General features: G+C 45.2%; 1 protein-coding gene across 1 annotated transcript in view; it reads right to left on the reverse strand.

Moving 5' to 3' along the window:
- Positions 1–253: 253 nt before the first annotated feature.
- The window catches only part of LOC137642430 (complex I assembly factor ACAD9, mitochondrial-like), a 91,588-nt gene continuing 79,330 nt past the window's right edge, over positions 254–12,511 (reverse strand). The window contains exons 11-12 of the mRNA XM_068374978.1: positions 7,633–7,772; positions 254–730 (exon numbers count right to left, since the gene is read on the reverse strand). Coding sequence (XP_068231079.1) covers positions 554–730; positions 7,633–7,772 — 317 coding nt within the window. The 3' untranslated portion in view covers positions 254–553. The remainder of the gene's footprint in view (positions 731–7,632; positions 7,773–12,511) is intronic.

Below are 12,511 nucleotides of genomic sequence, written 5' to 3' on the forward strand. Positions count from 1 at the left end.
CGATTCACATCAGTTATTTCATAAGAAATAAAAGTTAAGGAAAAAGGGAAAACAACCTTTTTGTAAGGTAAAAATACTGCTTTTTAGTAAATACACCACTGGACCGAAAAACTTTGTTCTTTATGATCTTATTCCTTTTCAGAAATGATACCGCAACTGAAGAATAATATCATTTAGGAAAATATAATGGCCATCGCTAACTTGTGCAGAGACCTTTAAATAACATTGCCAGGTGAGATATTAAAAATATATATCTTTTTGAAAACTTTAATACATATATGTACATTATGAATATTAAATTCCCTAGGCTAGAGGTAAAATAACATAGTTCTAGTATTTTAAGGCGATTAAGATTTTGGTATTAAATAATAATGCTAAAATTACTTACTATTTTTTTGTAATAGGTAAATTATATACATTTCATTAATAGTGTCACAAAATAATGAACATAAATTTGAGCACCTTAAAATCCTATAACTAAGTTAGAGGACATCCTTAATATAATTGCATTGATCAGAGTGCCTTTGTGGATGTGCCAAAATGTACAAAAAGCTCACCAAAATACACGCGTTAGTGGATGTTCGGCTGCGTAGCCTTTGTTTCCAATAATTGTATCGGCAATTTTTATGTGAGAACTGTCATTGTTGAGTTGAGGACCGTCTTCTATTTCTTTCACAAGAACTCCGACTCTCTTAGATGCTTCATGGCAGAAGGTCAGTGCTAAAAGCATCTGCAAAGTGTTGTAAATGAAAATATTAATTGTGCGTAAGCTCTACAAACTTACCATTAAATAATATAGACATCACCATACAATCAATACTGTACCTGTTCATACGAATTTAAGAGATCAATTTTCTAGCTGAAACTGAACCTATTTCCATTACTTCTAACATCACAAATTTTTAAGAAATTTGTATTTTTCCTAACAGTACTTACCTCGAACTACTTTCTTAGGAGTATCTGGGATCTCTTCCCAACCGACCAGAGTTTTGTGTAGTCTACCCTACACCCATTTTCTATGAGGGGTAACCTCAGGTGGAGTGATACGCGCCCTGAGGCTAACCCTGGGTCAGAGAGCATGCTTGCTCAGGTCTCGACCTACAGTAAGTTCTTGGTAGTTTTAGGTTTCTAAGAATTCCATAAGGCACTCGGGGAAGGAAGGGCGGGCCATTACCCGAAAGTAGTTCGAGGTAAGTACTGTTAGGAAAAATACAAATTACTTAAAAATTTGTGATTTGTTCCAACACGGAGTACTTATCTCGAACTACTTTCTTAGGAGACTTATACTTTAGGAGGTGGGAGTGGCCTTAAACCTTCTGAGACCGTGCTGAGATATATCCAAAGACCTAGATAGGAGGCTAGGTCTTGATGACCCCAAGGAAAAATGAGAATAGGGGAAACTACACAAAAAACTCATCTTTGTGTCTAAGTAACTCACCTCTGCAAGAAATCCTAGGAGCCATGTCCTTCCAAAGTAGGGGTCCTTGTATCCCGGGTCAGAGTCCTATCTGAGACCATTTTAAGCGGAATAGGGGGGGAGGAAGAACAAGGGGGGTTAAGGAACGAACCTGTATCTCTTGTACTTTCTACCCGTGGTTATCACTGGGGCTAGACCTTTAAACCGTTTGGAGTGCAGAAACGACGGTACCTATCGAGAAACCGTCCAGGGATTTTCTTGAATAGTCCTTCAAGTAATGAGCAGTGAAGGTAGACTGGTTAGCCCAGGTGCCTGCTCTCAGGATTTGGCCCACTGCCATATTCTTCTCGAACGCTGACGTGGTGCTCAGACCCCTAATGTCGTGGGGTCTGGGCTTTCCCGGCAGGGGGATACCCCCTTTACTGTAGGCCCTGATGATCACTTGCCTCAACCAGAAGGAGATAGTGTTCTTCGAGACTTAGAGGCGCACCACTTAGTAAAGGTGGTCCATTTTGCTTGGTAGACTGCTGCCGATGATTGTCTCAGGTAGCCTGACATCCTCGCTGCCGTCCCCGACAAATAGCCTTCTTTCCTCAGGAGACGCTCGATAACCTCCACGCGTGAAGACGGAGGGACCGAGGGTTCTCGTGAAGCCTTTGGAAATGTGGTTGCCGAAGAAGGTCTGGCCTGTCTGGAAGGGGCCAAGGTGGAAGTCATGCCAGTTCTTTTAGATCCAGGAACCATTCTCTCTCCGGCCACCAGGGCGCTACCAAAGTCATCCACAGGTTGTCCGCCCTTCTTACTCTGTTGAGGACCTGTCTGAGCATCCCGAAGGGGGGGAAGGCGTAAATGTCGAGGTTGTCCCAGGGATGTTGGAAGGCATCCTTGAACGCCGCTCTTGAGTCTGGCACAGGAGAACAAAACACGGGGAGCTGTGCGTTCAACCTGGTTGCGAAGAGATCCATCACCGGCAACCCCCATTTTAGAATGATAGTTTTGGCTACTTCTGGGTGCAGGGACTATTCGGACCCCACTACTTGTCCCATCCAGCTGAGGCCGTCAGCCAGGACATTCCTTTTTCCTAGAATGAATCTTGCTGAGATCCCGATCTGTTCTACTTCGGCCCATTCCAGCAGTTCCAACGTGAGGACGCACAACTCCTTCGATCTTAGTCCTCCTTGTTTTTTTATGTAGGCCACTACCGTGGCGTTGTCGCACATCAACGCCACGGTGTTCCCCCGGAGTAGATGGATGAACTCCAGGCACGCCCTTCGTACTTCGTACTGCCCGCATCTCTAGCACGTTTATGTGCTGGGCTTTCTCCTCGTTCGTCCAGGTCCCTCTTGCTGACCGTACGAGCAGATGGGCACCCACCCCTCCTTTGATGCGTCCGTGAACAGGTGCATCTCCGGAGGGTCGGCTGCGAAGGGCACTCCCTTGAGCCTTGAGGGTGTTCGACCTGCCGCACCACCACTCTAGGACCTCCTTCGTCTCCGGGAACACTGGGATCACCTTGTGGGGGGGGGGGAAGTCCCTCTGGTTCCAGTTCTCCTTTAGATTCCACTGAACCTCTCTGAGCTTCAGCCTGCCCTGGGGGACCAGTTTCTCTAATGACACAAGGTGTTCTATCAGTCTCTGCCAGTCCTTCGCTCTCCTGGGCTGGTCCGACAAGGAAGGAAGGGGCGGAGGACTCGGTCTAGGTTGTCTAATCTCTCCGCGGAGGGGAAGGCTCTCGCCAACCGGGAGTCCAGAACCATTCCGAGGTAGGTCATCCTGGTGGAGGGTATCAACTGGGACTTCAGGTTGATGATGATACCCAGGACGTTGCAGAACCGCTGAAGCTTCGTGCCTTGTTCCCTCAGTACTTCCTCTGAGGCTGAAAGTAACATCCATTCGTCTAGGTACCGAATCAGGCGAATGCCCTGTTCGTGTGCCCAGGCTGAGACCGTCGTGAAGACCCTCGCGAAGACCTGAGGGGCTGTGGACAGCCCGAAGCAGAGGGTCTTGAACTGCAACGTCTGGGTACCCCATTTCACCCGTAGGTGGATGGATGAATTGGAATTTGGAAGTAGGCGTCCTTGAGGTCTACTGACATCATGAAGTCCCCTTCCCTCAAGGACGCTAAGACCGACTTCGGAGTGTCCATCTTTAATTCGGTCTTGCACACAAATTTGTTGAGGGCTGAGAGGTCTATGACTGGTCTCCAGCCCACTGTTGCCTTCTCCACCAGGAACAGCCTGCTGTAGAACCCCGGACCAGGGTCCTTGACTGGTTCCATCGCTCCTTTTGCCAACATCTCTGAGACTTCTTCCTGTAGGGCTATCTTTTTCAAGGGGTCCTTGGGGGCTAGCCACCCTGCCTGCTGATCTGGTATCAGAGGTGGGGGTTCTGCTAGGAAGGGTAACCTGTACCCTTCCTTCAGGACTGCCACAGTCCACGGGTCTGCTCCATGGTCTTTCCATGCTTGCCAAGAGTGTTTGAGGCATCCCCCCACCTGAGGCTTCAGCAGGAGTAGGGGGCCTCCCTCCCTATCTTCTCCTCGAGGCGCGGCCTGAACGCCCTCTTCTGGAAGCTGCATGCGAAGGCCTATAGGAGGATTGAGCTGAGGCTGCTCCCCTACGGGAGGGCTGAGAGGACTGTGACCAGGCCGTAGTAGGGGTGTCTCTCCTGGTCTGGCTAGGAGTAGCCCGAGATGGCAGAGGAATCTGAGGTCGACCTTCTGTGCGCGGGTCTCCTCACTGGGGGAGGTTTGGGATTGCCCTGGTCCTTGAGTTTTCTGACCCTTTCAATCGACTCCTCAGCTGCCTTCAGGGGGAAAATCGAGTCATCCCACAGGGTTAGGCTTCACATGGACCTCGCCTCTCTGTCGGGGAGCCGTCTGGTTATCTTATTAAGGACTGTGTCCCTCCTCCGTAGGACCCAGTTGGCAGCCTGTGCTAGTGACTGGTTTGAGAGAAACTTCAGGGCCTTACCTCCCGAGCTAATCAGCTCCTTGAGTAAGGCCTGATTTTCTGGGACTGTGAGGTCGTACGATGCCTGGACGCCCACCAGGGTAGAAGCCCACCAATCCAGCCAGGAGGAGACGTTCACCAGGTCCTTCGCAATCTCCTCCATCATGGTGGCTTCCGCAGGAGAAAAACAGATTGGTGCTGACGAGGCTCTATCTTCCGCAGCTCCTTGTCCCAAACCGGCGAGTGCAGGCTCCAGGGTACATGCGCCTGCACGGTGGCCCTCCGGAAGGTAAAACTTGCTCTGGGACTTCAGGCCCTGTAGTAGTTTGGAGGAACTCTGGTTCTTGGGAGCCTCGGCGTGGTTGGCCACAATCTTGTCTATGTGGGCTCTACCTAGCTTCACATCCCTAGCTAGCGGAAGGACCAGGGAGGGTCTCTGCTGGATGGGGGCATCCACCAGTCTGTTGAGACTGGACCGCCAGAATTCCTCAAAGGAGGGCTCGGGCTCGTCTAGCCTGTGGTGTCTCCGGATGAGGCCTATCACTCTGCGATAGGCTGGTACCTCCGCTGCTGAGCCCTCCCCCTGATCGTCCAGCTCCTCCGCAGGACGAACTGCTGCATGCGACGGGGCACCTCCATCAGAGGTCTCCGTACGGGGAGAAGCCAAGGCCTTGGTCCTCTCCATCTCCTGGGGTTCTGGTTGAAAAACGGGCATAGCCGTCGAGACGGAGGCCTCCGTCCTCGGTCTATCCTTCCTCACGGAGGACCACATGTCTGCGGGTCTACTCGACGAGGGGAGCCGTCCTTCACGATCCTGACGGCTCAGGGATGTCTTGGAGGTCTGGACACGGCTGCCAGACCGAAGGGGCGACTCTCTCCGCTGGGCGGATGGAGCCGGAACCTTCGCGAACTTATGCCTGTCTGCTGGGACCTGGAACGACGACTCCCTCCGTCGGTCGAATCTGCTACTGGAAGAGTATCTCTCCGGAGAACAGGCCTGGGACCGTTGCTAACTCTAACAGTCTGCTGCGAGGGACCGTTGCTAACTCTAACAGTCTGCTGCGAGGTATAACCACCCACTCCTCGTCTGGGGAGCCACTTCTCCTCCATTTCCTTCTGGGGGATTCGGAACGTCTTCTCCCGTGGCGAGACGTGGAGCGGGAGCGCGAACGGGAGTGCCCCCTGCGGGACTTCTCTCGATGTCTTCTGTGTTTTCTCCGGGCTTCGTCCTCCGAGGAGCAGGAAAAAGCCTCGACTGACGAACCCGACGACTTGTAGACCCGACTCACACGAAGACATAGGAGGGATCCCTCGACGCTCGACCGGCGGCGGGGCCTGTAGGAAGACGTCCGGAAACGTAGCAGATGGCGCTGGAGGGGAGCGCGGACGCTCTTCAGTGGGGGACCAGGAACCGAAGCCCTCTTCCATTCTCAGCGGGGACCTGAAGGGTGTCTTCGGGGGTACCCACGCGAGGGGGTCTGATGTCAGCGAGTGTTCCTTCTCAGCGGTACCTTCGGCTGCAGAAGTTCCTGAAAAACAAGCCCAGGAGGCTGGAGAAGACTTAGGAACATTTTTCCCCCACATAGGGTCATCAGAGGAGACGTGCCCTGCTTGCACCAGGACACAAGGAGTATGGGTCTACTTCGGGTTTTGACAGAAACGCTCACCATGATTTACCAGCCATAGGCCCAGGACAACGGCGGGTATGCTCCATAACAAAGTAGGAAGCACTACGAGACACAAGAACGCACAGGGAAAGCAAAGGGAAAAGCACAAAGGAACCGCGTGAGACACAAAGGGGTCGGGGACACAAAGTCACACTGGGATTAAGGAGAGCGGCGAGATGATATCGCGACGCGACCAGAGAACTTACTGGAGGTCGAGACCTGATCAAGCATGCTCTAGGGTTAGCCTCAGGGCGCGTATCACTCCTCTTGAGGTTAACCCTCATAGAAAATGGGTATAGGGTAGACTACACAAAACTCTGGTCGGTTGGGAGGAGATCCCAGATACTCCTAAGAAAGTAGTAAGAGGTAAGTACTCCATGTTGGAACAAACTATTGTTAATCACCTTTTAAAAAAAATAATGCACAAGTGTTTTCAGTATGCCTTTGGGCACATCTTGCGTTATTTTCTATCTAATATTTTGCTTGTGTCTCCCAAATTGACTGTCACCTTAGCCTCTTCACGCAAATGTCATTTCTTTCACATTTTAATCCAGCCTCAATCTCATCTAAGAATGAGCCTTATGGCAAAATTTTTAGAGTACAATAATTAGCGATCTCGTTAAACTACTTTATTATAATTACACCTCCTCCCAGTAAAGCAACCTTGCTTAGATGTCGTCGAACGTTTCGAGTTAACACGTGTAACCAATAACTCTTCAGTACCTTTCCAAGGCTTGAGTCACGCACTGCAGACAGTACTTAAAAAGACACTTTTGCAATGGTCCTTCAATAAAAGATGTGTTGCTTTCTATCTTGTAGTTTTCATTTGTTCTCTTTTGGCATTTTCTGGTTGGCTGTCCATTTTCTTGAGAGTAAATTCTTCTTGTATGCCTTACAAGACTAATAATTACAAAGTAATCTTGTTGAAAAACTTTGAAGGCCAATTATTATAGCTCTTTCAAGTCTTCAATACTGTACTACCCAAAAATGTGACAAAATTTTAGTAGGAAAGTCATAAAACATGTTAACATTGATACACTGCTAGTAATAGTCTTTTTATGATAATTACAGCATCCCTGCAGTCTTTTAACTCCAAATACTACTTGAGAAGAATTTTACTGACAATGTTTACATACCAATCCAGAAAAAGAATATAAACAAATTCATATACTATTCAAGAAAATAGCACCAATAGTTTTGTCATCATAAATGATCTTACATAAGCTTTTCAATTTATGGGTAAAAACATTTTATAAGTAAACCACTAGCTATTTTTTTAAAACATTACAAGAGACTATAAAAGTTATTTGTATCAATGGAAGCTTAAAATGACTATGAAATTTAAAAAGCTTCAATGAAGGAGGAATTTTGCAATGCAGTCAAGCTTGGTAACGTCATACAGAGACAGAAAATGCATCAGCTATTCTTATAAAAATATGATACATGACTAGCAGCTAAGCTATTTCTTTGACACCAATGTATATGTTTCTATTTTTTAATGCCTTTTAAGTTTATTTTCGTTCCTCTTGTCAACTAATTATCAAATTTAAAATGAGATACAAAACCTGCATCAATTTAAAAAAGGAATTTATCTTACCTCATGGTCTGCATTCTTTACTCCAATGCAATATGACCGAGATGCACGTCCCAGACAGGCAGTCATTGCATATATATCAATAGCACAGTCGGCAAGGCGAGCTAACTCGATCTGGTTCTCTGGATTCACAACTCCTTTCCCTGTGCAGAACAGTAATAGATTACAGTTATTAAATTTTGAAAAGCATGACTAATTCTTACAAAGCTTTTATAACAATGCCTTTTACAATTTAGAGCTTTTATGACATTGCCTTTTACAATTTAGTCATTAATCTTTAATTACATTAATCTGGTGTAAGAAAGAAGTTAATTATGTCACCAATATTCTAAACAACTATGACTCATGGTGCTACAATTCACTTATCATTTTCTTACAGAATTTAATGGGTGTATAAAATAAAAAATTTGATAAGTAGAATTAATATTTTCATAGCTATACACACGTGCTCTAAAATATGGAAATGTCTCTAGCAACGCTGGAACAGCCACTGAATTATTAACAATGCAACTGATTAACACCACGTGTTACAAGGGAAAGCTCTGCCCACTTCCCTATCACAGATTAGCCTCTTTTTGTCCTGAGGCCTAGGACTGAGAGGAAGAGGGTTGAGATCAGAAATTTAATTTAAAGGACTCTGGTTTGTATAGCTAAGAGAATTATAATTGGTTTTACAATTTGTATAGCTAAGATAAATATAATTGCTTTTACAATTTATTATTTGTTCCTACTTGCATACAAAACTTTCATCCTTTAAAATAGGGAGACACTCATTTGTGGGAGCAAGTCCCCATAATAAAAAAAAGATGGTATTTTTCTTCCTTGGACATGTCATCTATCCTGGTCCCATACGGGAACAAGGAAGGTGGCTCCAACAGCCTCCTAAAAGGTAATCATAAGGATGCAGAAACTGTCAGGGTCTCAGCCAGTAATGGCTTTAAAAGAAGGTAATACTAAGACCAATAAAACCTATCTACCTATCAGGGAGATGGAGTGGGCAATGTCAAACCATGCACAACAAGAATATTGTTGGGTAAGACACCAACCCATCCTCCCCCTCGTTAGGAGGAGGCACGTTGCTTCTGCCAGATGGAGTTTGTAAGAAAAGTGCTCTGTGGTGTAACTTGCCATCATCAGACATTAGTCAAGTGTATAACAGTTGTGGCTGCTGCATTCCTTCCAGACAAACAAGAAAGGTAAACAAACAAGTCATTCTACCCCTCGCCAATACTTAAGCTAAATGTGATACCTTAGATAGGAAACAATGTAAGTTCCATGACAGTTCTGTGAGTGCTACACTACTACTGAGAAGCCACCTCAGAATCAAGGAAAAGGTGACCAAGGCTCTGGAGTAATATCCGTTCGGTACAGCAAAAAAGGTGGTCTGACACTTTCAGACCCAACTTCCTTCTTTTCATTGTAGATGGTCTGGCCTTAATGGCAGAAGCAGGTTCTTTCAACTATGCAGTCCTTAATCAACATACCTTCAGCTCAGATTATGCCGACGGGTGAACAAAGGTTACTAACAAGATTAGGCTTATGAGCTCTTATTTGAGATGGCAAAGGTGTGCATTTACCAAAGCCACAACTGCAGGCTAACAGCCTCACCATGCCAGAAGGAAGAGTGTCTTGACACTCAATTCTTGTTCCTGCTGGGGTTAATGAGAAGTCTGCAATGTTCTCATGCAAATTGATGCAATGCAGTGCCCTAACATGGCACCAGGATTGAAAAGTCACGAACTGGTGTTCGAGACCAACTGGTACTGGTTCTTCGTCACATGCCAGCAAGGCAAAGATGATGTCAGAATCTCAATCCCACAAAAGTTTAACATCATAAAGAGCCTGAAACTTTCCCACACTTGCCGATGCATTGAAGACAGAGCTTTGAGGGAAAATATCCCCATGATGTCCTCCTCAATTTGGCAGTAGGCAAGTACGCCAGTGACCTAAGTCCCATGATAGGCAAGACTGCTCAAAGCTTCCTTTGAGCAAGGACCGGTCACCCAAGGAGATGGTGGTACTTCGGCAGAGGCAGGCAAAATCTGATCTGCTGAAAAGTACTTTAGGTGGAGACATGTTCTTTACAATCCCATCAAAATTCTCCCTCTTTCGGGACCTATCTGAGAGCTAGCAGAACAATGCAAAACTCAACTAGACCCCTACCCTGAGTGTGGAAGGGACCAGGAAGATGGATGAACACAATTTACTCTACATGGACAGCGCAAGTACTCAATCCCTGGAGGGACCGTTACCTGCTACCTGTAGAAACGGTCACTAGGTGAGCTCCGTCACTCCCTCCCAGAGGAAGGGGTGTCTTGACAGGCAATGTATACTCTACTGTTACCTGGCCTATGGTGCATGTGGAACCTCTCTCATACAGCAAATGCCACAGTGGTAACTGTCACACCAGGCTCACACTCCACTTGATGGACCCCGAAGTAAACAGTCTGCAGGTAAGTTCTGTTACCCCCTCCTGACAGAGAAGAGCAACTTTCAAGGCAAAGATGCTCCTCTTATTCAAGGTAGGAACGTGAAATGTGTGCGAATCTTCTCCCCTTCGCCAATTAGTGTTGAATCTCGGCAAAGACCGTTCACTTGCATCCAATCCAAGGAGAAGACTCATATTGAGCTTACAATGGTTCAAACAACCCTGAAGGTACTGGTCAATGGAAGATAGCCAATACTCCCTCCAGGACATGGAGGGCAGCTTTCAAAGGGTCAGAGCATCCATCCTATCACAACAGGCATGATGAAAGTAGGAGCAATGCTCACCCTCACCTGGCCTACGGATCCACCTAACCAAACCATAGGGAACTGACAGCAAGCGAGATCCATTACTCACTCCCAAAGAGAATATAAGGAGGTAGAAGAGATCAAACTCACTCTTCCCCTTTCAATCAGGTCTTCCTTGCTGCCATGTGTACTTAATATGTATACCTTGGTACTACATTCAATTGTAAGGGTAAATAGCCTTGCTTGTTAATAGCTTTAACAAGCAAGTCATGGAAGTCCATATTGCATTATTTAGTATGGTAATTAAATGTAAAAAAAAAAAAATAAACAAACTTGAATTATCAACTGATATCAACTGTGATCTATTTGATGTGCTAATTGTACCAATTTTGACTTATGGTTGTGAAATATAGGGTTACGACAAACTAGACCATATTAAGTACAGTATTTCACAATTAGTTCATTAAAAATCAGCTGAGTGAACAACCAAACTGCATGGCAGATTCAAAATTGGAATATTCAAAGGAGTCTTAATTGTCAAATGTTTATCATTTTCTTGAAATTCTGTGAGTTGGAACCATAAAATCAAAACTATCCTTGGTTGTGACATGTCAAATGAATGGGAACATCCCAAAAATTTCCTCACACATGGATAATAAATAACTTAGAAATGAAACTCAAAAGATATAGAGAGAGAACACTGGCAGGCAGAAGCAGAAAGAAATATATTTCTTAGGCCAAGAAAAGTATATTATTGATTTAGATATACCAGAAAGAATTGCTCTTAGTAAATATAGCTGTGGTGTCCACAAACTTCCGGTAATAACTAATAGGAGATTCTGGGTAGGAAAATCAACACCCGTGCAGACTATGTAACAGCAATGAGGTTGGGGATGATTATCATTATGTTTTATTTTGTCCTCCGATTTGAGAAATAAGAGGTAAGTATAGCCACATTGTTGCAGAAGACCTAACACTTTTAAATTCAATCTACCCTCAATACAAGTGGTACTCAAGAATTGAAAAAACTTGCAAAGTTTATCAACCTTACACTGTTCTTTTTATTATTTTAATAAGTTACTTATCTTATGTCTTTTTATCTTTTATTGCCTGTATAAAGAATTCATTTACAAATTTCTTTGTTAGTAAACCTTTTTATGTACTTGCTAAATATATATGTACTGTACATAGATCCAATTGTGATCTACAGATATCTTTTTATATTCATATGTATATTTTTGTTAGTTTGTAATTCTCATACCCCGGAAGGGGTCGATAGAATAAAATTTTCCTTTGCCTTCCTACTAATCAAGAACTTGTGTGTTACCTCTCTGAGAATGCTGATTCAAGTACAAAAAAATTTCCCAGTCGCTCAGCAATCCCAAGTGTTCGGCCTTTACTAGAGCATGAAATCACTCTCCAATCACAATTCTCAGATCATAATAAAAGCGATATTAGAGCAAGAGATCACTCTCCAATCACAATTCTCAGATCATAATAAAAGCGAGGCATAGTCTTGATGCCATCCTAGAAACACTTTGAAGAGGTCAATCCAAGTGGCCAAATATAAACATTCAGTTGAACACTTGTGTTTGAGTCTGAGGAATAGAAAAGGATTTTTCAGAGTGACTGATGGCTTGCATGGACTAGAAGTCCTTCGAATTACCATAAGCAAGAAGTCCTCTTCTATGGAGGCTGAGTATGAAAACTAAAGTTCCAACTGAATGTCGCCTGAGAAGTCCCAATTTTCCGAAGAGGAGTACGGACTCGTGCTCCGTCCCTGCGATGATTCGTGAAGAGCAGAAGGGAGAAGACTGAAAAATGTACAAGACATTCAGAGAATTGCTCTACCTCTGTTGCATATTCAGGGATAGAACCTGGAAGATTGGTATGGAATAGAATTGGATGGAAGAGGCAGGTAATGTGCAAGGCAAGGTATCCCCTTACTGACAGTAGGGGGACTTGCCTTAACAATGCCACCCACCCCCCTCCTTTCTCCCTCCTAGACTCAGCTTGTAAGGGGGCAAGAACAGTTGGAGCAGGGTCTAACCCATTTTGTCCTTTCTGAAGACAAAAGCCTGTGGCGATGGTGCTTGCTGGGATTTTTGAGAAAGCCTGGACCTTCCTTAAACTCGAGCCAATTGGCATG

This window comes from Palaemon carinicauda, chromosome 6 (genome assembly GCF_036898095.1).
Source record: "Palaemon carinicauda isolate YSFRI2023 chromosome 6, ASM3689809v2, whole genome shotgun sequence".
NCBI classification, from domain to species: domain Eukaryota; kingdom Metazoa; phylum Arthropoda; class Malacostraca; order Decapoda; family Palaemonidae; genus Palaemon; species Palaemon carinicauda.